General features: G+C 46.0%; 2 protein-coding genes across 8 annotated transcripts; one reads left to right on the forward strand and one right to left on the reverse strand.

Annotated features, from left to right (window-relative positions):
* Window positions 1-50: 50 nt before the first annotated feature.
* Window positions 51-4,961, reverse strand: Rrp6 (exosome component Rrp6). 5 transcript variants are annotated; one of them, XM_076531378.1, is made up of 7 exons: window positions 4,795-4,961; window positions 3,480-3,669; window positions 3,134-3,379; window positions 1,542-3,050; window positions 914-1,437; window positions 606-771; window positions 51-517 (listed from the first exon to the last, which is right to left on the reverse strand). In XM_076531378.1, the coding sequence occupies exons 2-7, from the start codon at window positions 3,618-3,620 to the stop codon at window positions 467-469; spliced, it is 2,637 nt and encodes an 878-aa protein (XP_076387493.1). In that variant the 5' UTR covers window positions 3,621-3,669; window positions 4,795-4,961; the 3' UTR covers window positions 51-466. The 5 variants fall into 5 exon arrangements, with proteins under 5 accessions (XP_076387493.1, XP_012154153.1, XP_012154152.1 ...); XM_012298763.2 differs by lacking the exon at window positions 4,795-4,961 and adding an exon at window positions 4,090-4,213; XM_012298762.2 differs by lacking the exon at window positions 4,795-4,961 and adding an exon at window positions 3,937-4,083.
* On the forward strand, window positions 4,301-23,224 carry Nuak1 (Nuak family kinase 1). Of its 3 annotated transcripts, none has more exons than XM_076531287.1 (13): window positions 4,301-4,441; window positions 8,452-8,569; window positions 8,761-8,960; window positions 9,031-9,501; window positions 9,584-10,097; window positions 10,178-11,231; window positions 11,300-11,668; window positions 11,752-12,128; window positions 12,198-12,494; window positions 12,582-12,617; window positions 13,097-13,266; window positions 18,285-21,999; window positions 22,086-23,224. In XM_076531287.1, the coding sequence occupies exons 2-13, from the start codon at window positions 8,472-8,474 to the stop codon at window positions 22,159-22,161; spliced, it is 7,377 nt and encodes a 2,458-aa protein (XP_076387402.1). In that variant the 5' UTR covers window positions 4,301-4,441; window positions 8,452-8,471; the 3' UTR covers window positions 22,162-23,224. The 3 variants fall into 3 exon arrangements, with proteins under 3 accessions (XP_076387402.1, XP_076387399.1, XP_076387409.1); XM_076531284.1 differs by having other exon boundaries at window positions 4,306-4,446; XM_076531294.1 differs by lacking the exon at window positions 12,582-12,617 and having other exon boundaries at window positions 4,306-4,446.
* Window positions 23,225-23,344: the final 120 nt, after the last annotated feature.

The following is a 23,344-nucleotide window of genomic DNA, read 5'->3' on the forward strand; positions in this document are numbered from 1 at the left end:
TCTACCAAGATTGTACTATCAAAAAGGTGTTTTACTAATTGTACATTAAATAATAATATAATTTATTATACTTTATTAAGTTTATACATTTACAGTTACTTGTATAACTCGAGGAGAGTTTATAACGAAAATATTGTATTATTTGTAAATATTTGATAAAAATTTTTAATAATTAGCAATTCATGATACCAATAACACAACTAATATATACGAACGTATTGAAGAAAAAAAAAGAAAGCTATTAAATATTGATAATCAAGTATCAAAATTATTATTAATAGTATCGAAGTATTAATATTCAAATAACATTTTTTATGTGCTACTTTTATATACATAATATAAAATTATATAATATCTCTATTTAATCATACGATTACTATAAAATCTGTTATACTCATTCTTTTCGGTATAAAATATTCGGTATATTTTTTACATAGACAGTATAAAACTGAAAATTTATTAACGCTTATATGTTCAACTTTTGCTTCTTCCTTTTTCGCCTTTTCTCTTTTTTCTGCTACAAATAGAAAAAAATAAAAATAAATAAAATAATTCAATGATTTTCAATTAGAAACCACACAAACGATTAACGAATATTTTCTTACCATTCTTTGTTCGAAATTTACTTGCTTTTCTTGACCAGGTATATTTTTACTACCTCCTTGAAAGCTACTAAAGTCTACTGCTTTATAATCGAATTTTTTTGACGGCAACATATTTTGCTTGTTTAAATCGTTGATTATGCGTTTCTTTTCCCCTTTCTTTCGCGACCTAAAAAACAGTTTTTTATTTATTTTTATGGCGAACTTGTGATCAATAAGATAAGTATAGTTTAAACATAGCTAATGTATCAAAAGAAATGAATAATATTCCTGACGGAGAAATTATCTTGATACTGTTGCAACGTTCTTACCGTATTGAATTAGTAACATTGTCTGAAGTATCGTTCTGAATTCTCGCGACACTTTCTTCTATTTTTGCCTCTTTATCCAAATGTTCCGTGTCGTACGACTTTTTGTTCGTGTCTTGAATAATTTTCGTTTCTAACGATGGAATCGGAGTTATCAAGTTGTCGGTAGATTTTTCTTCTTCCGTTACTTTTTCTTCATTAATATTTGAACTTCTTTTTCTTTTACATCCACGCATTTTACTTAAAGGAGTTTTCTTTGTCGACGGTGTAGCCACCGTTTGCTGTTTCGGAACTTGAGAAACCTGTTTAAAATGTTCATAAACTCGTTGTTTACTCTCTTCTATTTCTTCGTCAACCTTCTTCAATTTATCTAAATGATCTTCTTCTTCTTGTTTCTGTTTCTCCCTTTCGCGTGCTTCTTCTTCCGCTATCATTGGTATCACGCGTTTATATCGTTCAAATGGACTTACAAAAATAAACTTTCTCTTTCTATTAACTTCCTGATTATTCTTCGACGTTTCCTCATCCTAAATTAACATGCGTGTATACACATACATGTATCAGGTTAATAAATAATAAACATTACTTTGATCGCTTTTTTTTTATCGCGCGATTAACATTATTGTCTTACCTCGGATGTGATTGGACTGTCGAATACAGTCACTGTATGCTTGACTGTGACGTTTGAAAGTGCTTCTTCTAGAACGTTAACGTTATCCAATAGACACGGTAAATCAGCTCTGGCTTCCATATCGTGCGGGATATCGTGTGGAGAATACATCCACGCTTCTGAATTTGCAATTTGATTTCTTTGACCCAATCTTTGCCTAAGGTCATCGAGAACTGGTTTGATAAGTGGTTGTTCTCTAGCTTTTAATATTATCTTGTGCAGTTTTAATAAATTTTGCCTCACCAAAGGTGGAATAGGATTACAACATGCCAAAATGCCTTGCATTTCACGAGGTAATGTTTCCGCTATATTCAATAGCATATGATTTGGCAAAACGTAAGCTGTGCTGTCGTCTTCTTCTCTCGCTGTAACATCTCTCCATTTATGTAGTTCTATCAAAGCATAAAGTTGTTTATTATTAAACATTTTTTGACTCTTTCGGTATATACTCATACAGCTTTCCTCTGTCCATATTGGTTTTACATAAGTCTTTTTACAAATGTCCGTACTCCGATCATAAACAGATTTCAGAATATTGATTTGTCCGTTAGCCGCGTCGATTAAAGCATTTCTTAAAATGTCTTTTATATACAATAAATAATGCGTGTCTTCCCTAGCATATTTCTGTAGTTCCTCCGGTAACGGTCTTATTCGCCAATCAGCCAATTGAAAGTGTTTGTTCGGATCTATGTTACAGTAGTGCTTTAATAAATATGCTAGACTTAAATACGGCAGATTAAGTTGTTTCGCCGCTTGATGCGTATCAAACATATTTACTATATAGAGAGACAAGTCTCTTTGGAGCCATTGAATGTCTAAATCAGCTCCGTGAAAAACTTTTAAAATCGTTGGCTTAGTGAAAATCTCATTTAATTCGTGTAGTTCGGATCGTAACGATAATGTATCTATCAAATAATCCGCATCTCCCGTTGAAATTTGCATCAAGCAAGTTATTCCTTGAAAGCTGCGGTAAGAATGATGTTCCAAGTCTACGGCAATTTCCTTATACCGTTTCAAATCTTCTAGCAATAATTTAATATCGACTGGATTTTCGATTATTATTAAAGGCGTGTCTTCCAAAGACTTATATTTCTTTGGTTCACATTTTTTTAACTGATCCATGCGTGGCGAAAACATATCCAATTCAAATTCATAAGGATGACTATACACTTCACCATTTTCACTTTCTTCCGTGTAAATAGCCAATGGTTTTAACGAATTTGGTTTGTCTTTGATCTTGGGACTCCACGGTTTCGAACTGTTGTCAATTTTATCTTTAAACATTAACTGAGGTCTTTGAACATTTCTGCCTGCCAACAAGCGCACTGATTGAGTACTATCCGTTTGTTGCGGCGCTCGACAGATTTGATTGTTCCAACTTCCATTCACTATCTGCTTGTTCGCCCGCGTCACTACCAATTCTACTTCAGAATTTCTCATAACGCCGCATTCTTTGTCCATCAATTCGTTCTATAGCAAACAAGTTTATAATTATGTAGAGTACTTGTTAGTTTTATAAATACTATAAAAAAGTTACGTGTACAAGAACTTACAGCTCTGTCCAAAAAAATATCGTTCGTTTCTAGCAAAAGATCAAATTTTTCGTCGACACCTCGATTCGAAATGTTGTTTTTAATACCTACTGTAGCCAGAACACGTTGCATAACGTTTAATACCAGTTTTATGTTTCGATCTTTCGCATCGAGAAAACTAGGAAAACAGGAATAATAACGAAAATCCGATCCAACCGGTAAACTATTGGATACTTTAATACCAGCTCTTATCGCGTCAAACGATTCCTGAAACATAACATAAATTGGTTCGAAAAAGGAACTCCGAGCAAAGAAAAACATTTGTTAAAGCTTATCATCATTTTAACGAGAATCAAGTAATCCGTACCTGAACATAGTTGTCAAAATTTGCGTACCCAGGTATAATTTGTTCATTGTTAATTTCTTGCCTCTCATTTTCGTGCGTTTCATTTTCTAACGGTTGTTGACAATCGCCACTCCAATCTTCCGTAGAATCCATATCGTTCATTATGAATCGTTGATGATAATTTTGTTTTCAATTAAAGTTTTACTCGATACTGTAACACATACGCGAAACATTTGAATATAATTACACGAGGATAACCTATAACGTCCACGATATCGGTATTAAGAGGAGACGGTGTACCACCGACGACACGAAGGACGAACGAAATATACGAAATAATAGGGTTTCACGATTGTTCGGAATAATTTTTTTAAACGATGACAGCGTAATATATTTTTAATGGGATTTTAATAAAAAGAAGAGTAAGAAAATAGCACGAATAAAAAGTTAAAATACACTGTAGGTACCACGTACGTACGCATGTATACGATGACAATATAATTGTCATAGATTTGACCGGACGAAGAGGAGACACGAATAAATTCGAAAAAAAAAGGTATCGTCGACAATCGATTCGATGAATAATACTGAAATGGTATGAAATTCCGATCGTTTTGAAAGATATACGTACAATCATAATAAAGGTATATATGCGTATAGTGTGGAAAAGGACGTCGAAGATGGCGTTAGCATCGTTACAATCTATCCGTTCCCCGTTCTCAGCGTTCAAGTCCAAAATTAGTAAATAAAGATGGTGGCAGCGCGTGAGCCGTGTGCGGTATCGTCACGCGAAAAATGTCTGGTAAAATGAAGTGGAAACGGAGAACGTTCGCGATCTCTCAGAAAAATTCCAAAGTTCTAGAGACCTAGTGATCGAGTTGATCGTATGGACAATAATAACAGTGTAAATAGTGTATTTTTCTTATATTTCCCTGGGAGCGGATAGCAGCCGAAAAGAGGATAATTTGGCTCCAGAGTTCACTGTAAGGTACAAATTCTCGCTATTTTTAGACTCTACCCGAGTGTCGATTCTCATTCAGAGCATTCGTTCGTTCCATCGACAAGTAGAGAAGTCGCGAACGGACATCTACCCTGAAGAAAAGAACGTTACGGAGCGTCGTCGATTTTCTTTCGTGGGCGTTTTCGATTACTCAATAATGCGCGAACGAGGCTCATCGTTACTCGTAAATCTGCATCAGGACCGACACCAGCAACGTCGAGGAGCTGGTTTTCTCTTTTGCGACCTCCACGATAACGTTCGAGACAATTAACGGATGTTCCGAAAGAACTCTTCGAAATATCAGAATGCTATTTTTATAAATAGGAACCTACATACCGTGGTACGCGTTTTAGTTGCATACGTTGGTTGCACCGGTACGCGTACGCACACAGTGACACACATTTTATTTAACCCAATTGATCGAACGATCCTCGAGTTGGATCGTTCGATGCGTCTTACCCGAATCGGGAAGAGAATTTATCGGTTTCGTGAACGATCGTTCTTCTATTCCTTTCGTCTTACCGTCCCGATTTTACCGTCAATATTTACGTCGATTCGAGATACGTCGACTTTCGCGAAAAGAATTTCGGCAACGAAAGTTACCGAAAGTATTGTTTACGCGTAACACTTTGTCTCGTAGGAACGCGATTCTTTCTTCTAGTTAATTTTTTTCGCGCACGTCAACGTACTCGTCTTTTTTTTTTGGCGCGTCATCTTTGCCTATCCTCCTGTCGCATCGACGAGGATCACTCCGGTTCTGTTTCTTCGATACTTTCTCTGTACGCGGACGCGCGTGTGCGCGATTTCTTTTTTTTTTTTTTTTTCAAACGTGTTCGAACGTAATACCGCGAAACATTCGCGTCGGCCGAAATAGCATAGATCCAGATGGTCGGTCGCGAATGAAATTCACCGAGCGTAGTCTATTAATTCTTCGTGACTCAAACTTTTGTCGCGAGAAATTGCGATTCACGCGTACAATCACCCGCGACCAACGTACCGAGAAAGAGAGAGAGAGGTTCATTCATGTATGCAACGCGAGTCGTGCACAGGAATAATAAGGGTTTTAATAATAATACGTGAATCACGAGATACCGTACAAGTTGTCGAATGACGTCACGCACTAACGACATTCGACATTGGTGGTAGCTCGCGAATAGGAGACGATACCAAAGTTTCTCTTACGATTCTTGATTCGAGAGCAATCGAAGGGGGCACAGCGCGAGATGCGAGAAGCGCGTTCCAATCGAATTTCAGTTTCGTTCGATGTAGAAATTAGAAGGAATTCGATAGATTTTTACCAACGATTCAAGTTATACCGTTGCTGTAAAACCCTTGTTCGTTTTATAAGATAGTTCCGAATTTTGAAATTTTTCTTAAAGCGGTAACAGGTTGACGCTAATGCTAATACTATTAACCGCGATTGGCAGAGAATCATAAATGAACGAAAAGAAAAATAAAATTCTGTTGGGAAATGTTGGGAAATGTTGGGAAATGTTGGGAAATGCGCGCGACGGTTTCGGGATGTCCACGAATTGACTAAGTTAGCTCTCCCGTTCATGGTTTTGTAGTGTACATATATAATTTGTCAAGACGTAAAAGTGGATCGACTTTGGCAAATTTTCGACGGCGCCTTCGCGCGTCGACCCGATACTTTGACCGCGCCTTCAGTTTTCAACTCGTTTGTCTCGACATCAACGAAAAACACGTTTCACCATTGGCGCCTAAAAGTTGTTTTCGCTATAGCGAAATGGCAACTCGAATCTTTCAAATACTAATTTTAAACGCGATGCTTTACTACGTAACGCGTATGCGACGCGTTCGAAACGCTAACAGGAAATAAATACATATATCGAAGAAATGACTACTATCTGTCCGGCGAGTTTAAAGGATCAATGTTACCGTGCATTATCGAAAATTTCTAATCGGCTCGGTCGGTTTTATCTCGCGTTCTTTTCAGACTTCGCGTTGACAGTAGTATTTTAGAGTCTCTCTATAAATAGCAAGTAAAAATGATCGGGCCCTGGCTACTCGGTTTCTAGGAGGCATTGCATTCGATTCGTTTTGCGAGCAATGAGTTTCGCGTTTCGATCGCTATCCTCGTTGTTCGCCGCTTTAACGACCGTTAACGATCTATTAATTCCGGTGAAAACGCGTTTCGGAAGCAAACAACGGAGTTGCTAGTCGCTTTTCTAGACGAAACTGTGCTGCACTGTACTGTACGGGAAATTTCAATTTACCTACGAATAATTTTCTCAAGGAAGATCGTCGAGTGTCGATCGTCCGAAACGATCGAATGAAATTTCTCTCGAATTTTAATTCGAATCGCGTGCATTAACTTGTTTCGCCCGGCAACGTGTCGCGACGCGACGCGCAACATTATATCGTACATTTGGTATAACTTTGTTATTATAATGCCGAGCGCGTTGGCAAATGAAACGAGTCTCGGAGCCAATCAGATCGTCGCTCGAAGATACTAAGTTGCATTAAATAAACGTTAGAAACGTTTTACAGAATATACGAGACGACGTGTATTACTTTTATAGGCGCTTGAAACGTCGCCTCGATAGTCATCGGATAGAGTTATGCTTCGAAACTAGAATTCTGGATTCGGTATCTCATACATATACCGCTGCCGAATCCCAAGCTCTGCTAATTTTTACGTCCCAGTTGCTCTTTCGATATATTCCATCCTTCGACTATCACTTATTATTTTACGACCGCAGGAGCGTAATATATCGTAGGTGATACGTAGACTAATTCGAACGATAAAAATGCTATTACCGTGTTTCGTTTGTCAAATGCGCATTTCATCGATGATTTCATCGAACCTAAATAAATGAAACGCATCGCAAGGAAAGCGTTACGTAAATTTATAGAATATCAGCGTGAAAGAACTAAAGATGATCGTCGAGCGTTGCCGCTTATTCGGTAATTCGGTGGAAGATTAACGGACTTCCGGTCGGTAAAGCGTCAGGAACAAAGAGACTCTCGGGGCGAGATTGCCGAAACGAGAGAGTTTAGAAAGGAAAGGCGCGAGGAAATGGAAGTCATTAGGACATCAGCCGCGAAGCAGCTTGAAGCTGGTCTGCCCACGCGGCGGGTCTACGTGCCCGCTAAAAATACCGACGAAACGCACCGCGATCGAGTATCGAGACCGAACGAAACAGCGCTTCCCTTAACGTGCGTGTTTTCCCTTCCGATTCCTGCCGGTTAAGTCCTTTCGAACTTTTTTCGAAAAACAGCTCGTTTCGCTCTCTCGTTCGCCCTATTAATCGTTCAAACTATTTCAATTTTCTTTCGTAATTCGATCAAATAACTACATCCCCGAAACTGGATGCTCCTTTTTGTTCGCGATTCGGAATCGATGAAATTGTTTATCGGCCCCGTGGACTTTTTTCGGGACACGAAAGTTTCTAGTTTAAAACGTCGAACTCCTAATTTTAGGCGAAGCGCGCGTTTCGTAGGTCTGGGTCACGATCGACTGCGGTTCCGACGTTCGGGGGTTAAATCCTCTCGATAGAGAGGTTTCGCGCTCTATCGGTCTTTCGATGGAACGGTCGTTCGGAAGTTTGGCAGCTTCGAGCGAATTCGGGTCGATTCTGTAAGGCAGTGTAAGGTATAGGCGCGTGCAAGTTTCTATGGTCGTCGGTGACTCGGGGAGGCGAACGTCGCGAACGCGCGGGGACAACGATCGGCGGGAGAGACGCGCACCGACGCGCACCGACGCGCACCGACGCGTCTTGCTACCGAAAATAAACTCACCGCATTTCGTCCGGCCGTCCTTCTATCTTCTATCTTTCCTCTCGGTCCGAGCGTACGCCCGATAACCGACCTGTCTCTTCGCCGCCATCGTTATCCCGCTATCGCGGCGGGACTCTCCTCTGTCACATGGCGTCTCGTTCACCCGCGCGTTCATCTCCTTCTCCGTGATCCCGCGATCCCGCGATCCCGCGATCCGTTCGCGATTACGACGCTCGAACGATTTGCTTTCAGATCGACACGAGTAAGGCAAAATGGTGGTCGGCGAGGCAAGCATACACAACATAATGGGAGGGATGGAGAGCACGGGTGGCGTCAGACTTCACAATCACAAACGGAAGTTGAAGCAGAGGTAGGTGTCGAGAAACGGCCGAATCGGAAGGAGAGATCGCGAATCGCGAGATTGGCACGTTCGCCGAATACTTGGCGAAACGTAAATAACGCGGACATCGTTTGTGCCCTCGCCAACGCGAAACCGTTCCTGATACGTTCACGATTCTAGCCAACGTTCCTCTCATTTTGCCACCTTTCTCTCGTCGCCAGGTTCGACATCATCAAGAAGCTCGGTCAAGGTACTTACGGCAAAGTCCAGTTAGGGCTCAACAAGGAAACCGGCCAGGCGGTAGCGATCAAGACTATAAAGAAATGTAAAATAGAAACGGAGGCGGATCTGATCAGGATACGAAGGGAAATTCAAATAATGTCGAGCGTGCAACATCCGAATATTATCCACATATACGAAGGTAGAAAACGATAGGAAAGGATCAAGTCCGATACCCCGATATATATCTCGATCGCGCATTTTTCTTTCAGTCTTCGAAAACAGAGAGAAAATGGTGCTGGTAATGGAGTACGCGGCCGGCGGCGAACTGTACGATTACTTGAGCGAACGGAAGAAATTGACGGAACAAGAGGCTCGGAGGATATTTCGACAGATAGCCATCGCCGTCTTCTACTGCCACAAACACAAAATCTGTCACAGAGACTTGAAGCTCGAAAATATTCTGCTGGACCAAGTCGGGAACGCGAAAATAGCAGACTTTGGTCTGTCGAACGTGTTCGACGAGCAAAGGCTGTTGAACACGTTCTGCGGCAGCCCTCTGTACGCCAGCCCCGAGATCGTCAAGGGTACTCCTTACCACGGTCCGGAGGTCGACTGTTGGAGCTTGGGCGTCCTCCTTTACACGCTGGTCTACGGTGCCATGCCCTTCGACGGGTCCAACTTTAAACGACTAGTCAAACAGATCTCGCAATCCGATTATTACGAACCTAAAAAACCCTCGCGTGAGTCTCCTTTCTTTTTCACCGGCCTTTTCTTCCCTCGCTGATACGGAACCGTTAACCGACGGTTATTCCCTGTTCGCAGCCGCGTCTCCCCTCATCAAAGATATGCTGACCGTTTGCCCCGGCAGACGAGCCGACATCGAAAGGATCTGCACTCATTGGTGGGTAAACGAAGGTTACGAGCAGAATTGTCTCGACATCGCCGAGGACCTGGCGGCCCAAACGCCCGTTAGATTGGATTTACTGCTCTCTTTGGTACCTCAATCGGCCAGCGCGGAAAAGCTGGTCGTAGGCGATCAACAGCCGGTCGGGGACGTCGCGAATAACGTGTCTTCCGAAACTTTGGTACCTACCAGGTGTCACTCTGTCGGTAGCTTGATGGAATTGGATCAGAACAATTCCGACAGGCGAATCAGAGAATTATTGCTGGAGGAGGAGCCAAGAACGGCGCCGATCACCGGCGAAGCGAAGCGAAAGCTGGAGACGACGCCTTCGATGGACGAAACCGCTGCCGCTGGCGCCAAGCGGAAAGAACGCTCCAGAAAGAAAGAGAGACCGGAAGAGAGAGAACCGAGAACGTACAAATCCGCGTCCAGGTAATAACGATTCGATTTACCGCGCACCATTATAATCTCGGTTTTTTCACTTTTTCACAAAAATTTCGTTCCTGTTCTAGGCATCACTCGGCCCCGATTCCAAACTCCATCACGGAGGAACCCATGGAAGTCGATCCTACGATGATCCTTCCTGTCAGTCCGAGCATCGATTTGAACACGGTGGAATCGACGGCAGCTTGTTTGGAGTTGATACAGGAGTGTACCGAACGATCGCCGAGCAAGGAACGTAGCAAAACTCCGGTCGCGGTCGGACAGGAGAAACGAGAGTCCGTCGATGCTCGAAGCGAACCCGAGGAACAACGTTCGCGGGACGAATCCCCCAGAGCCACCGAAGACGCGTCGATGCTCGACGAAGCGGCTAGCGACGCGACTTCGACGCAACCGGTATCCGAATCCGTCGCGGACACCGATCGGGATCGCGTTATCGAGAACGAAACGTCGGCCAGCCACGACTCGATCAATTTGGAGGCGACGCAGAGGGAGTTTAAGAAATTGAAAGAGAAGGCGCTGTCTCTCGACTCGGAATTGTCCAGCGAAACTCGCGACGTCCCCGCGAAGACGTTCGAGAGAAGACGCTCCAAGATATTCGAAACCGCCGAGAAGTTCAATCAGATGGCGTCGAACGTGGACAGCGAAAAACCGAAGAAAATCTTTATACCCGGGGTGAACGTGGGAGGCGCGAAACGCGTGTTCGAAAGGAAAGCCAGTCTCTCCTCGGTTAGTACGCCTCCTCCGGCTAAACCCGGCGCTTCCAAGGTGATCATCGACGTTCCCTCGGATACGAAGAAGAACGACAAGTCGAAGCCGCAACCGGAAACGGAGGGACAGCCGGACGAGGAGAAGAAGAAGGACGAAGCCAAGAAGCGAGCCGTCGATATAATAAGTGGCGCGATCGGTAAACCGCCCGTGCAAAAGAGGGTAAACGGCTCACCGCCGACTTCGCCGCCGACTTCGCCGCCGACTTCACCGCCGAGTCAAGAACCGAAAAAACTACCGCTCAAGATACCGGTCGGAACGAACGATTTGCGTTCGGCCACCGTCTCCGTTTCCACGCCAGTCGATACCAAATTCTCCTTCGACGATCAACGATCGGACAAGAACAAACGCGCGACGGTAAGTTCGAAAGATCGCGTCCGATCGAATCGTCTTTTCGTTCGCGAATCGATTCGTTACGTTTCCAGATATCCACGTCCGTGTCGGCGAGCACGAACGCCGAGCCGTCGAACGTCGACGATTCGCAGTTGGACGAGCCGAAAATGTCCAGTAAAATGGAGATTACGCTGAAGAGCGCGACGCTACCTAGACCGCGGAAGACCAGTAAAGCGGAGATCTCGTTGTCGAGCGGCAAACCGCAACAAGTTCCCGTTGCGTTCAAGTCCGAAGTGGAAGCAAAGATCGACGCGTTTCAACCGCAGAAGCTACGAACCCAAAGATCGGAGGTCGCGTTTCCGGTCGCGGCCGTGGTGCCGCAGGTGAATCGAAGCTCGAGCTTGGAGCCCGAGAGCAGACCGAAGTACGCCGCGCCTAAAGAGAGGATAATACCGATTCAGGTTCGCCCATATATCGTATCGTCTAATCGGTCAACGAAAAATACCAACTCGCTAACTCTCCGTACGAACGTTCGCGTTTGCAGGTGGAGGCGGATAACGAACGATCGCGACGCTCGTCGACGCCGCCGGCATCGAAGCCACCCGTGGCGCAAAGATCGATTTCCCAACGGTCGGGATCGTTGTCTCGACAGTCGACCGCCGACTCGGACACGGACAGCGCTCTCGGCTCGACCGTCGGCCCGGAACCGATCAGAAAGAGTCCTCGAGAGTACATTATACCCATCGCCGTGGAAGGTGGCGGATACGTGACTCCTAGGTCGGGTAGCGTAGAACCCGAGAGCAAAACTGGCACACCGACTAGCACGAACGCTCCGCGATCCAGGTTTACCAGACCGCGAAGAATGAGTTCTCTTCTGTCCGACGCTAGCGAAGACGAATCTCCCTTCTCCACGTTGCACAGGTAAACTCGAGTTCGACTATTTTTCCTAGTTTAATATTTCGTTATTCGTCCGTTTTTTCGTCCGTTCAGGGATAGCGAGGACCTGTTGCAGCGACATATGCACAGATTGAGAAGCTCGCGACCGTCGAGGCAGCCACCGGAACACGCGGACAGCCTCTCTTCCGGAGAGGACGACGACGACGACGGATTCGAATTGTTGACCGCCGAGAATCTCTTCTCCACGTTGCTCTCCAGAGTGCGAAGCTTGACGCAGAGGCTAAACGTGGACGATAATCGTAGCACCGGTTTTCCGAGTTCCCGATTATTCGGAAGACTGGGATCCAACTCCTCGCAAGCTTTCTGGGCTCTCAATAAACCGTTGTCGAGGTAATTGCATCGAATCGTTCGTACGTACGTACGACCGCTTGCGTCGCGAAACCGCAATGTCAACGGTATAATGCTTGTTTGCGCAAGCTACCAGACGTATGTCGAAACGAGGACCGTCACTACGTGAGTCCAATTGTTACAACAACTTTAGAGCAATGTAGTGTATGCCGATTATTTTAGAAGGTAGTGCAAAACATCACGAGTAATATTTCGAACGTTTCGTTTCGCGCGACTACTCTTACTTTCTTTCTCTTGCTTTTCTCGCCGGAGAAACAACCGTTTCGCTCGTTTGGTGGACAGCCCAAATCGTTTTCGCGCTCGTCCCGATATCTAACGCGATCGATCTAAAAATAAATTTCTCCTCTCGAAATCGCGTTCGACGCGTAGTCCGACAGCCTACTTTAGAAGCCTACAAGTTCCGTTTCCGACACCGTCCTCTTGCCCGTAGCGTCGCCCGTGGCATTCGCAAATCTGGCTCGTTACGATCGCGTCGCTTCGAAGTAATCATGAAATACGTCGTAGAAATTTCTAGCGACCGAAAACGAAATTCCTCGATGTATCTGGTGGAATGACCGTGACGATTTTCTTTGTTACGAATCCAGGCGATTGTCGGAGTCTCAATTCAGGCATTCTCTCAGCCGCGAAGGTGACGCGTTCTCGAAGAAGGATTCCGTCAACTCGACGAACCCGACCACTCCGAACAGTCCAGGATCGCGTGCCACTCCGTCGAGAGAGACCGTGTTCGATACCGGCAACGTCACCTTACCGAGAGGTAAGAAAAGAAAGTTTTCACGAGATTATCGTGAGGCCGTGTCGAATCGCAAAACGAATTGATCGATGTTGAAAAAGGAACTCGAGCCTTTCGCGTTCCCCGTTCGATCTCCGAATCGATCTTCGTTCGGAGATCGAACGGAGAATAACGCGAAGGAAGTCGGGCCTCGAATTCGATCCAGTGCCAAAATGTTATCGTCGTCGTTGTCGTCGTTGTCGTTGTCGTTGTCGTTGTCGTGGCAGTGGTAACTTCCGCTTGAAAGAGCTGCCGAATCGCGAGTAAGAAATTTACGTGAAAAATTTACGAAAAAGATACATTCGAACGCGTATTCTCTTCCGTTATACAGAGAGAGAGAGAAAGAGAGAGAAAGAGAGAAAGTTACCACGAAGCTTCTGCCAAGACGCTGCGATATTTTGTCACTGGTTGAAATATCGCGAGCCACGCGAGAAAATGCTGAATGGTATTCAGTATGCATCTCCTAGTACCTTAGCTGTTGTCGAGTCGTTGATAGACAGAGCACATCTTTTTTTCGTGTACTTTTTTCGTTTATCGATTTTACCTCTTGTCTCTTTATATCAATTTTTTCCGCTCTCGTACTTTTTCTTTTCTTTCTTCCTTTCTGTTACTACCTTTTCTTTCTTCACTATCCCAGCCCCAGCCTATTCCTCTTAACGAAGAGAACTCCCAAGGCGTTACCCTCCTCTTCGGAGAAAATTTTAACGAGTTCTTGCACGCAGATACGTCGCGTTATTCTAAATCCTCCTTGTGCATGGTTTTCGGCGTAGACGGCCGATGGATCGAAGAATATTTAACGTTACGGTTCCGATCACTTTAACGATCGTTTTCGAGCGATACTAGCCGCTAAGCATGGTCGCGCGCGTATCCACTCGACAAGAAGAAACGTTTTATTGATCATGCAGCAATCGCTCGAGTCTCATCGGAGCTTTAATGATTAAATATCGTTTAAACCACGCGCACCGGAAACCGCGTACGGATAAATTCGTGGTAACGCGATTCGGTAACGCGCGAAAGATCGTCGAAATCCGAGAGTAACGCTTCGAGAGTTCTTCTCGACGTTTCGATTATTTTTTCGATTTCATTGCCTGACGATGTTTTTGCAACTTTTTTATACTAACCTCGGTTGGAATAGATAAGACGGTTCATGTTTGGCACAGGTGGGTAAACGTTTCGAGCTCGATAATTTCGCGGAAGGGATTTTTACGCGCGCGAGCTTTGAAATTTTTTCGTTTTTTCCCTCTCGCGTAGCATACGCGCGTAGCACGTTTCTCCGCGAAGCATGATGTCTGCACGATATCGTTCGCGTAACGTGACCCCGTGGCCGTCGGAATCGTCTTTTCCCTCCAAAAGTCGATCGCGGCGTGTTTCGGCGTTAAGTTATTCGCAAAACGCGTAACTCACACTTTGCCTAACAGAACCTTCTCGTAATACGCAATAGTAGTAGTAGTAGTAGTAGCAAGTTGCACTGTTGTTGTTCACTCACGCAAAGTAGTATCCTATTAACACGCGTAGAGCAGTAATACACATTTTTTTTTATCTTCTTTAATTCGTCGAACGCGTACACGAAAGTTCACAGCATGACCGTACACGAACACTAGCGATACACCGACACGCGCACACTCGTAATCACGAAACGAGGAAATTCGGTTCTACGCAACACTGTCCAAGATAGAATCCATTTTTCAATCAGAATTCATGCATATCTACTTTTTTCACACGTCTATCGTCGACTCTTCAATCAGCGATCGAACGAAGGACCTTGTTGTCCGTTCTTTTTCTTTTTTCTTTCTTTTTTTTTTTAATCTTTTTTTTTTTTTGCCACCGCTGATCGATGAATACGAGAGATTATATTTTCGGTACACGTGCATCGCTGTTTTCCAAATTTTTAAAGACTGTACCTACAAACGCGACGTTCTCGAGACGCGAGAAAGATCGAAGCACCTACGCTTAACGCGTTTCGAAGGTTTCGATAGTGGAAAGGAGGTCGAGCACTTTTTCAAAATTACGAACCTCTGTTCTTTCTTACGAAGAAGCTTAAATAGTCGCTTTCGCTTTCATTGTTTTTTCTTCTCTTGAGATACTTGGTTCACCGTTTCGAAACGTTTAACGCAACGTGGTAAATGAATAATTGGTTTTCGCGCGCGCGTGTCAAATATCGAAAAGAGAGTAACGAGACGAAGCACGTGACAGGACGACATCGGTTCTTCGTCCGTGGAACGACACGTGAACCGATCGAATCGGTGCAAACGTATATCGAAAATATACTCGAAAGAATCGCGGTGGAATCGTATTTTAATGACACGTGTAATTTACGGTATTTTCTGACGGTTGTTGCAGCGACCGTGCGAGTGACTCTACATAGGTGGCCGGACGGTAATCCCCAGTAGACAAACCAAGTTAGGTACTATGCTATACACTTTTATCTGGCGAATCTCGACTTCTCGTCGCTCTTTTCGCTCCCGTTAACGTTCGTAATCGTTACGTGCATCGATGTTCGCGACATTCGTGAAATTTGTCCATCGAGAAGAACGCGCTCGGTCACATATCCACCATCACTACCAACACTCATCGCTACCACCATCGATGCTACCGATCTCGCATAACTTCTTCGATCTTTCTTCTCGTTTTTCTTTTTTCTCCCGATCTTTTAATTTTCCTCTACAACGTCGAGCTCGCGTATCGAACGTAAAATAAACTATCACGGTTGTCGCAACTTAAGCGCTGTTCGTTCGTCGAAAGCTAACGACAACGGTTTCCTTTACAAGATACCTTTACGAATTGTTTCGGGGCAACGAATCGTGAAAAGTATAAAATACGAATCGATCACGGTTCGAAGAAGATACTTTTTTTATTTGTTTGTTCCTTATTTCCGTTCGGTAGCGAGAAAGCGGGGCATCGTTGGTTTTGCGGGTCCCTTCGAAACAGAAACACTGTAAAGAGCGACAGAATTTTCAGGCGAACGCGCGACGCGACAACGTTCTATCGTGAAAGATTTTGGCAAATCGCGAAGGGACACCATGGTACTTACTACTCGTCCAAACAAATAAGCAAACCTACAGGTTTTACAGGTTAGGATCATTGAAAATTGTTCCGGATTCGTAAACGTTGGTCGTTTACCAGCACGAGTAGACCGTGTAACCCGTCGAATTTGACAGAATTTTTTCCGAACAGTCTCGTGTCGGCTGCTCGCCCCCCCGTAAACTTCGTTAATAACAGCGAGAATCGCTAGAGAAGAGAGAGACGAAGGAACGCGACGCGACGATAGTCGTCCAATCGAAAATTCTACTCCACCCGATATATCGTCGAGGACGCGAAGCTCGCCGAACGATCGCTTAACGATCCCCTCGCCGGAGCTTTCGCTGCAAGAAAATATGCAAGAAAATATACAAGAAAATATACAAGAAAATATACAAGAAAATATAGAGGAAAATAAAAGAAAAGAAAGAGTTGGACCGCGTCGAAAGACGATGTATCTCGAGAAATCGTACACCACGAGGCGAACGAGCTAACCCTTGTTTGAGATGGCTGATACTTGTTGTGTTTTTAAGAGTTTAAAATAACAGCGTTTTATTACTTTTACATTGTCTCAGCATGCTTTGATAATGCTACTACATTGTATTTAATATTGTACATTGCATTACACTATCTCGTTTAAGTTTACACATTTGACGCGTTGTGATTTAGACACCTAAGGTGATATATATACATACATATATATATATATATATATATATATATATTTATGTATAAAATAAAATAAATGTATATGTATGTATTTATTTCGATGTTATCCAAGCACGATGGTTCATTTTTCGAATCCCGACAAAACCGCGTTTCGTTTAGCGCACGTTCTTACCGATGATCGTCGAAGCGACACTCGGTTTCGAACTCGTACGATTCGAAGCGCTACCTTCGCGTAATACAGTTCCGAAAGCCGTTAATTGGGCCAAGACGCGATCGAGAAAACGAAGAACCATCGTGTCGTTCTCCAATAACGTTTTTATTTGTGAATATCCATTGGAAACCTGTAACAACATTTTTCGTACGCATATAGCAAGCCTCTTTTATCTGCATGTAATCGTTCAACGAGCATATAAATTTACGCTCGATAATTTTGTTGCATCGACACGCGTTGGAGACACGTGTACCCGTATACGCGCGTGGGTGTATGCTTTGGTAAGCGCGTAAGAAAGTCGGAGCGAATGAAATTTGAACGCGTAAAAAGTTCGAGCGAGTGCTCCAACTTTTGCACGTTTCGATGAAAATTTTCGTTCGGAAAAGCGCGAATGGGATATTGCGGATTTTTCGACGAAAGGAGACGAATCGCGATCGAGCCGTTAAACTTCCCGTTCGATTCTGATTCTTCGAACAAATCTTTCTATCGGTTCTTTCCGAAGTCGACGAATTAACTCGTTTCCGGCCGTTTTTCTTTTTTTCGATTGCGCGTAGTACAAGGTGAGAAACGATTCGTTTCCGATCGGAAGACGACGAATTCGGAGATTCGTAGTGCCGAAAAAATGTGTGTAGAAAGAATCGGTTAGAGTCCGAGAAAGTCGATCGACGAAGTTTCTTGCTAAAGTTGTATCGTACTTCGTAAATGTTAAATATATTTATTGTTATTTTAAAAATAAACCTGTTCGTACGAAAATCCCGATCGTCCGTTACACGTTGTTCCTCCGTTCGTCATCGGCCGCGATCGAAACGTCCCTCGACTCGATCGTGTCGCGCAATCCGGGTCAATAGAAAATCGAAAATTTCGAATCGACGAAAGTTACCGATCCTCTCGTTTCGCACCGTTTCGAGTAGTTTCTTTCAGAATTCAGAACTGTTTTAGGGAAAGAGAAAGAGCGAAATTGAGAGAAAGATCGTGGGAAAGAGAGAGGACGCGAACAGCGAAACGAGGAAAGGGTAAATACCGAAGGAACGTGTTGCCGCGATACCGAGCTACCACGCGAACCTTTCGGACGCGCAGAGACACGTTACCTCGCCTCTTTTTTCAGATAAAGTAGAATGCCAACACGTAGAAGCGGAGCCGGCGCGAGTCAGGAAAGAGACGCAAGAATCCTTGGAACAAAACTTCACGCCCAGTTTGGCGAGGCGATTGAGCAGGACGTTGATCGAACAAAACGCCGGATCTTCTTCCGTTTTGTACGAGAATCGTTGCAGATCACCGAACGGCGAGTCCGAAGCCACCGATCGTTCGATCGTCTCCGCCGTGTCCGATCAGACCGAATACAGGCAGAGAGCGGGTAGCAGAAACCTCGGAAGAACCAACAGTTTATCGGAACGATCGATCGAGAAAGCGTCGGCCGGGCGCAGCGAGTACGCCGAAGAGGACAGGGGCGACGATGCCCGATCATCGAAAGAATCGCGGACGAACGCGAGTTTCGACAAGCGATGCAAGGACGCGACCGGCGCGAGAAACGCTTCGAAGCTTCGAAGAGAGAGCTTCCGTTCGTACGGAACGGACAAGATCCAGGAGGAGACCGTCGACGGGGAAAAGCGGGAGAAGGCCGAAAACAACGGCTCGAACACGAACCTACTCGACGCGACGTCCAGCGTCTCGGCAAAATCCTGCGAGAGCTCCTCCGCCGAGTCGAATCCCTCCTCGAACTTGTTCGATTATAAATCAGCGGCCGCCTACAAGTCCGCCGAACTTTCGAGAAATTTCGAGAACAGATTATTGGCAGCGGAGAATCTGATCAAAGAGTCGAAATTGAAGAACCTCGGACCAACGGGTGGTATACCGGGTAAGTTCGATCGAAACTTGAGCTCCAGCTACAGGGACACGGACAAATGCGAGAAGCGATCGTTGATCTCGATAGGCGAACCGATCAATTCGACGACCACCCTCTCGAAACGACGAAGCTGCATCCCCAGTCTGAGACTGCGTTCCGGTTCGTTGACCAGAGAACCGTTTTCCATCGGCGATCGTCGAAAATCGTTCGCGGACTCGCTGGACGGTGGACTCGTATCGCGATCCGTCAGCCCGGAGAAGTCGCTGTTGAGCAAGTTGTTCAAAGGCGGTGGAAACCGAGAAAACGACGCGAGGGACAAAGAAAAGGACAAAGAGAAGGAGAAGGAGAAAACGCAAAAGTCGAAGCAACGCAGGATATCGCGATTCCTTCGGCCAGACTTCTTCGACACGCCTAGGGAGGAGAGCCGATACGCGAAGGAGAAGGAGGCGCAGAAAGCGGCGGAGAACGAGCGACGCAAGTCTCGGTTCATGAGGAGGAAGACCGAGAACGGTAGCGGAAGCGGCGGCGACGCTCTCGCGGCGCGGGAAAACAGCGTCGAACGGGAGAAACAGCGAGAGAAGGAACTGAAGAACGAGATCAACTCGCTGAAGAGGGACTCGCGGCTCTCGCGAGACGTCGACGAATCTTTCGAGGGGAAAAAGGACGCGGCAACGTCGCCGGAGGAGAGCTCGAAAAACGGTTTCTTGCACTCGTTGGAGAAAAAACTGGAGAAGCTTCGGTCGAACGACGAATCGTCGGAGAACGCGCGCGAACGATCGGCACCGCCTGCCGCCGAATCTTCCTCCAAGGAATCGAGCTCCGCGAAGAGAGCCGTCAGCGTCGAGGATCTCTCCTGTACGAAGAAAAAGACCGGTCAGAATTCGTCGAGGAGCAGAGTTTCGTCCGTTCTCGGCTTGTTCAAAAGCGGTGACGCGAAACAACCGACGCGATCGCAAAACGCTATTCTGAGCAAGTTGAAGAGAAGTCCGCCCAAGAGCAGCAGCAACAGCAAACCCGACGAGGACACGAGCTCGTCCGCGAGCACCGCCACCAGCAGAATACCGACCAAGCTCGCCAAGTGCGACTCGAAGATGAACAGAAAGATCGTCGAGCCTAAGAGAACCGCCGACGGAGGAGGCGAGAACAACGCGAAAAGATCTCCGACGAAGGAGACGGCCGTTAGGGCGATCAACGGGAAAGAGAAGAAGAAAACGACGGATCGAGAATCGGAGGATAAAACGAACGAGGATAGACGATCGGTCGCGACGAAAACGAACAAATCGATTCGGGCATCGGCGGAAAACGGATCGAGCAGCGTCGATTCGGACAAAAAGACGAAGAGATCGACGAAAAAACCGCCGGGAGAGCATTCGGAGAGCGGCGACTCCGAGGGAACGAGAAAGAAAAAGATCGTGCGAGCGGCGAAGAAAATCGCGAAGAAATCGTCCGATAACGGGGAAGATAAAACGAGCGAGGAGAAGGAAAAATCCGAGAAAATTCGAGCGAAAAAGAAAACCGGTGAATCGAACGGATCCGATTCCGCGGTTGGCAACGGAACGAGCAACGAGAACGAAGTAGTAGACGCCGCCGAGCGAAACAAGAGTCAGGAATCGCAGCGACCGAACAGAAGCAACTTGAAGCTCGATCTCTCCAAGATACCTCAACACTCGTTCCGAAACACCACGCCCAAGAGAGACTCGCCGAAATCCGAGTCGCCGAGAGTCGTCTCCCTTTCGAACGCGATCGAGAAATCGACCGCGAACGACAACGTCCCGGACAAACTAATAGAGTGCCTTTCGAAGGTGACGCACCGCGCCAGTATCACGGGCAACAAGATCGTAATAGACAAACCACTGCGCGCCAAAGACGTTGCCGAACTGAAGCGGGAGGTGACCGAATGCGCCAAGATGATCGAGAGCCACGCGGAGTCGATCTCGCAACCGACGACGGACCGAGCTCTTCTCCCGAAACGATCGGAACGATCGAAAGAAACGGATGAAAAGAACGAGGATCGCGCGGACAAGATCGACACACCGAAACAATCTCCGGTGGTCGACTACGCGAACGAGCCTTTCTCCCCCGTCGACGAGCCGGAGAGCTTCGACTCGTGGTCGATCAGCTCGACCGAGCTGAACCACGCGAGACGAGATTTGCGCTCGCCCGGATCGCCTTCGCGCTCTTTCTACGCGAAGAGCGACGACTCGGATTCCGTGATCGAGCGTATTCGCAGGCGAAGCTTCTACTCCCGATTCAACGACAAACGGAGACCGTCGCTGACGGCACCGCCACCGGGACTGAATTTGCCCACGAGCGCCACCTTGCCTCGTAAATTCAGCTTTACCGGTCGGGATCGCTGCAGCAAGTACGGTACCACCGGGTTGGCTTTCTCCTCGAACGCCGGCAGATACGCCGCGGACAGAAACTACGCTCTGTACGCCGACGAGAACGTCGCGCTGCCGCGCAACCGGTCTCTCGACAGATCCAGATACTCGGACACCGATTTCGCGTCGCCGACGGATCATCATCTGCCAGCGTTATCCTCTTCCTACGACCCGCTCAGAAGATACCTCAGGTCCCCTACCTTCGACCTATCCGCCTCCAGATCGAGGTACCACAGCGCCGATTTTGCCGAACCCGACCTCTTGGCTTACAGGAGTCCGCCTCTCCTCGCGGGTTTGTCGTCGCACAACGACGGTCACGCCACTTCCTCTTCGTCCTCCTCTCTAGCCTCCTCCACTTTGCCAAGAAAGTACTCGAGTACCGTCCCCGAGCCGAAGACCGTTCAATACTACGAGGAACTGCTGGCTCCTAGCAGCGTGGATTATCTGCCGACTACCAGGAGATCTCCGTTGTCCGGCGAATATCTGAATCCGAGATGCGAGAACGGATACTATAACGGAAACCTGGACGCGCGTTCCAACGACGCGAAACGAAAACCGATGTCGGAAGTTGTCGATCGACCGACCGAACAGACCAGGTAATCGCGCTTGCTCTTCTTTACTCGTGATTCTGCTGCGACGATCCTCGCGCGTTGTAACGCGAGACACCTCCTTTCGATTTCAGAATCAAAAGCGATGCGAAATGTTCGCCTTCGTCGTCCACGGATATCGCGACCGTTCCTACCGACGATCACAGCTAATTCGACTCTCGTCGCCGGACCAGCTAGCCTACCTGCCGCGACGACCTTGACTCGCAAAACCTCCAAGCAGAACGGCCGGACGAAACGGAAAACAGTAGTAATGCTCCAGCTACCGACATCGCAGCGTATAAGCGACGCACGGAACATTTTCAACGAGATAGATCTCGTTTCGTCGGTATTTCTCCTCGAAACGATCAAGTATTCGGTATACGTAAACATTCGACCGACCATCGACAAATTTCGATTCAGATTTTTTTCGACTTTTATTATTCGATCGCGTGCAATATCCAGTAATCGTTTGCAAGCTCGTGCGCTCCTGAAATTCGAATTTGCGTCGACTCGAATAAACTAGGCGCCGCCGATTATACAAAACTGCTGTACGATGCTCTTTCCGCGATCGACGAAATTTCGATAACGAATCGTCGTCACTGAACGCTTTACATATTTTTCACCGTCATCGTCTTTAAAATCCAATAGCCAGACTTGTTTGGTTCGATTGAAAAACTACGCGATTCTAAGTCTTTACTATATTCTTATTATTATTATTATTATTATTAATTATTATTATTATTAATTATTATTATTATTACTATTATTATTACCGCTACAGCTACCATTATTACTATTAGTATTACCGTTATCGTTGTCATCGATTATCGCCACCATCGGCATCGTCGTTCTTGCTACCATTATCGCGTTGCAAAAGAGTGTGTGTTGCAAATGCGACCGCGATGCGCCCAAACGTTGGTAGAAGAACGTTGGCTGCAGTATTTATAGAAATATAAGTAGAAATATTGGCAGCTTACGGTAGCAGCGATTAGTACCAAAGATGTTGAACGCGACAGTGCCGAAAGCGCGAAAAGCAACGCGCGTTGCGAGAGAATCGATTCCTTTTGGCTGATCACGCGAAATGCGTAACTCGCCGATTAAGAGTAAATTCGATCGTTTCGCCCGAGACGCGCGACAGGCGTCGCGAAAAGTTTCGACTGATTAGCCACGGTCTTCCGCTTGTTATGTATGCGTTTTCTATTTGTATTTTAAAATAAATATCGCTACTCTCGAACCGTTTCGTTCGCGGATGCCTTCGCACGCTTCCTTTTCGTTTTCGAACCGCGAAATTTCGGTACGCCTGGAAAATTTTGCTGACCGGTCGAACGAACGCGATAAAAACCTTGAAAATCCC

Source organism: Megachile rotundata, chromosome 1, assembly GCF_050947335.1.
Source record: "Megachile rotundata isolate GNS110a chromosome 1, iyMegRotu1, whole genome shotgun sequence".
In the NCBI taxonomy this organism is placed as follows: Eukaryota; Metazoa; Arthropoda; class Insecta; order Hymenoptera; family Megachilidae; genus Megachile; species Megachile rotundata.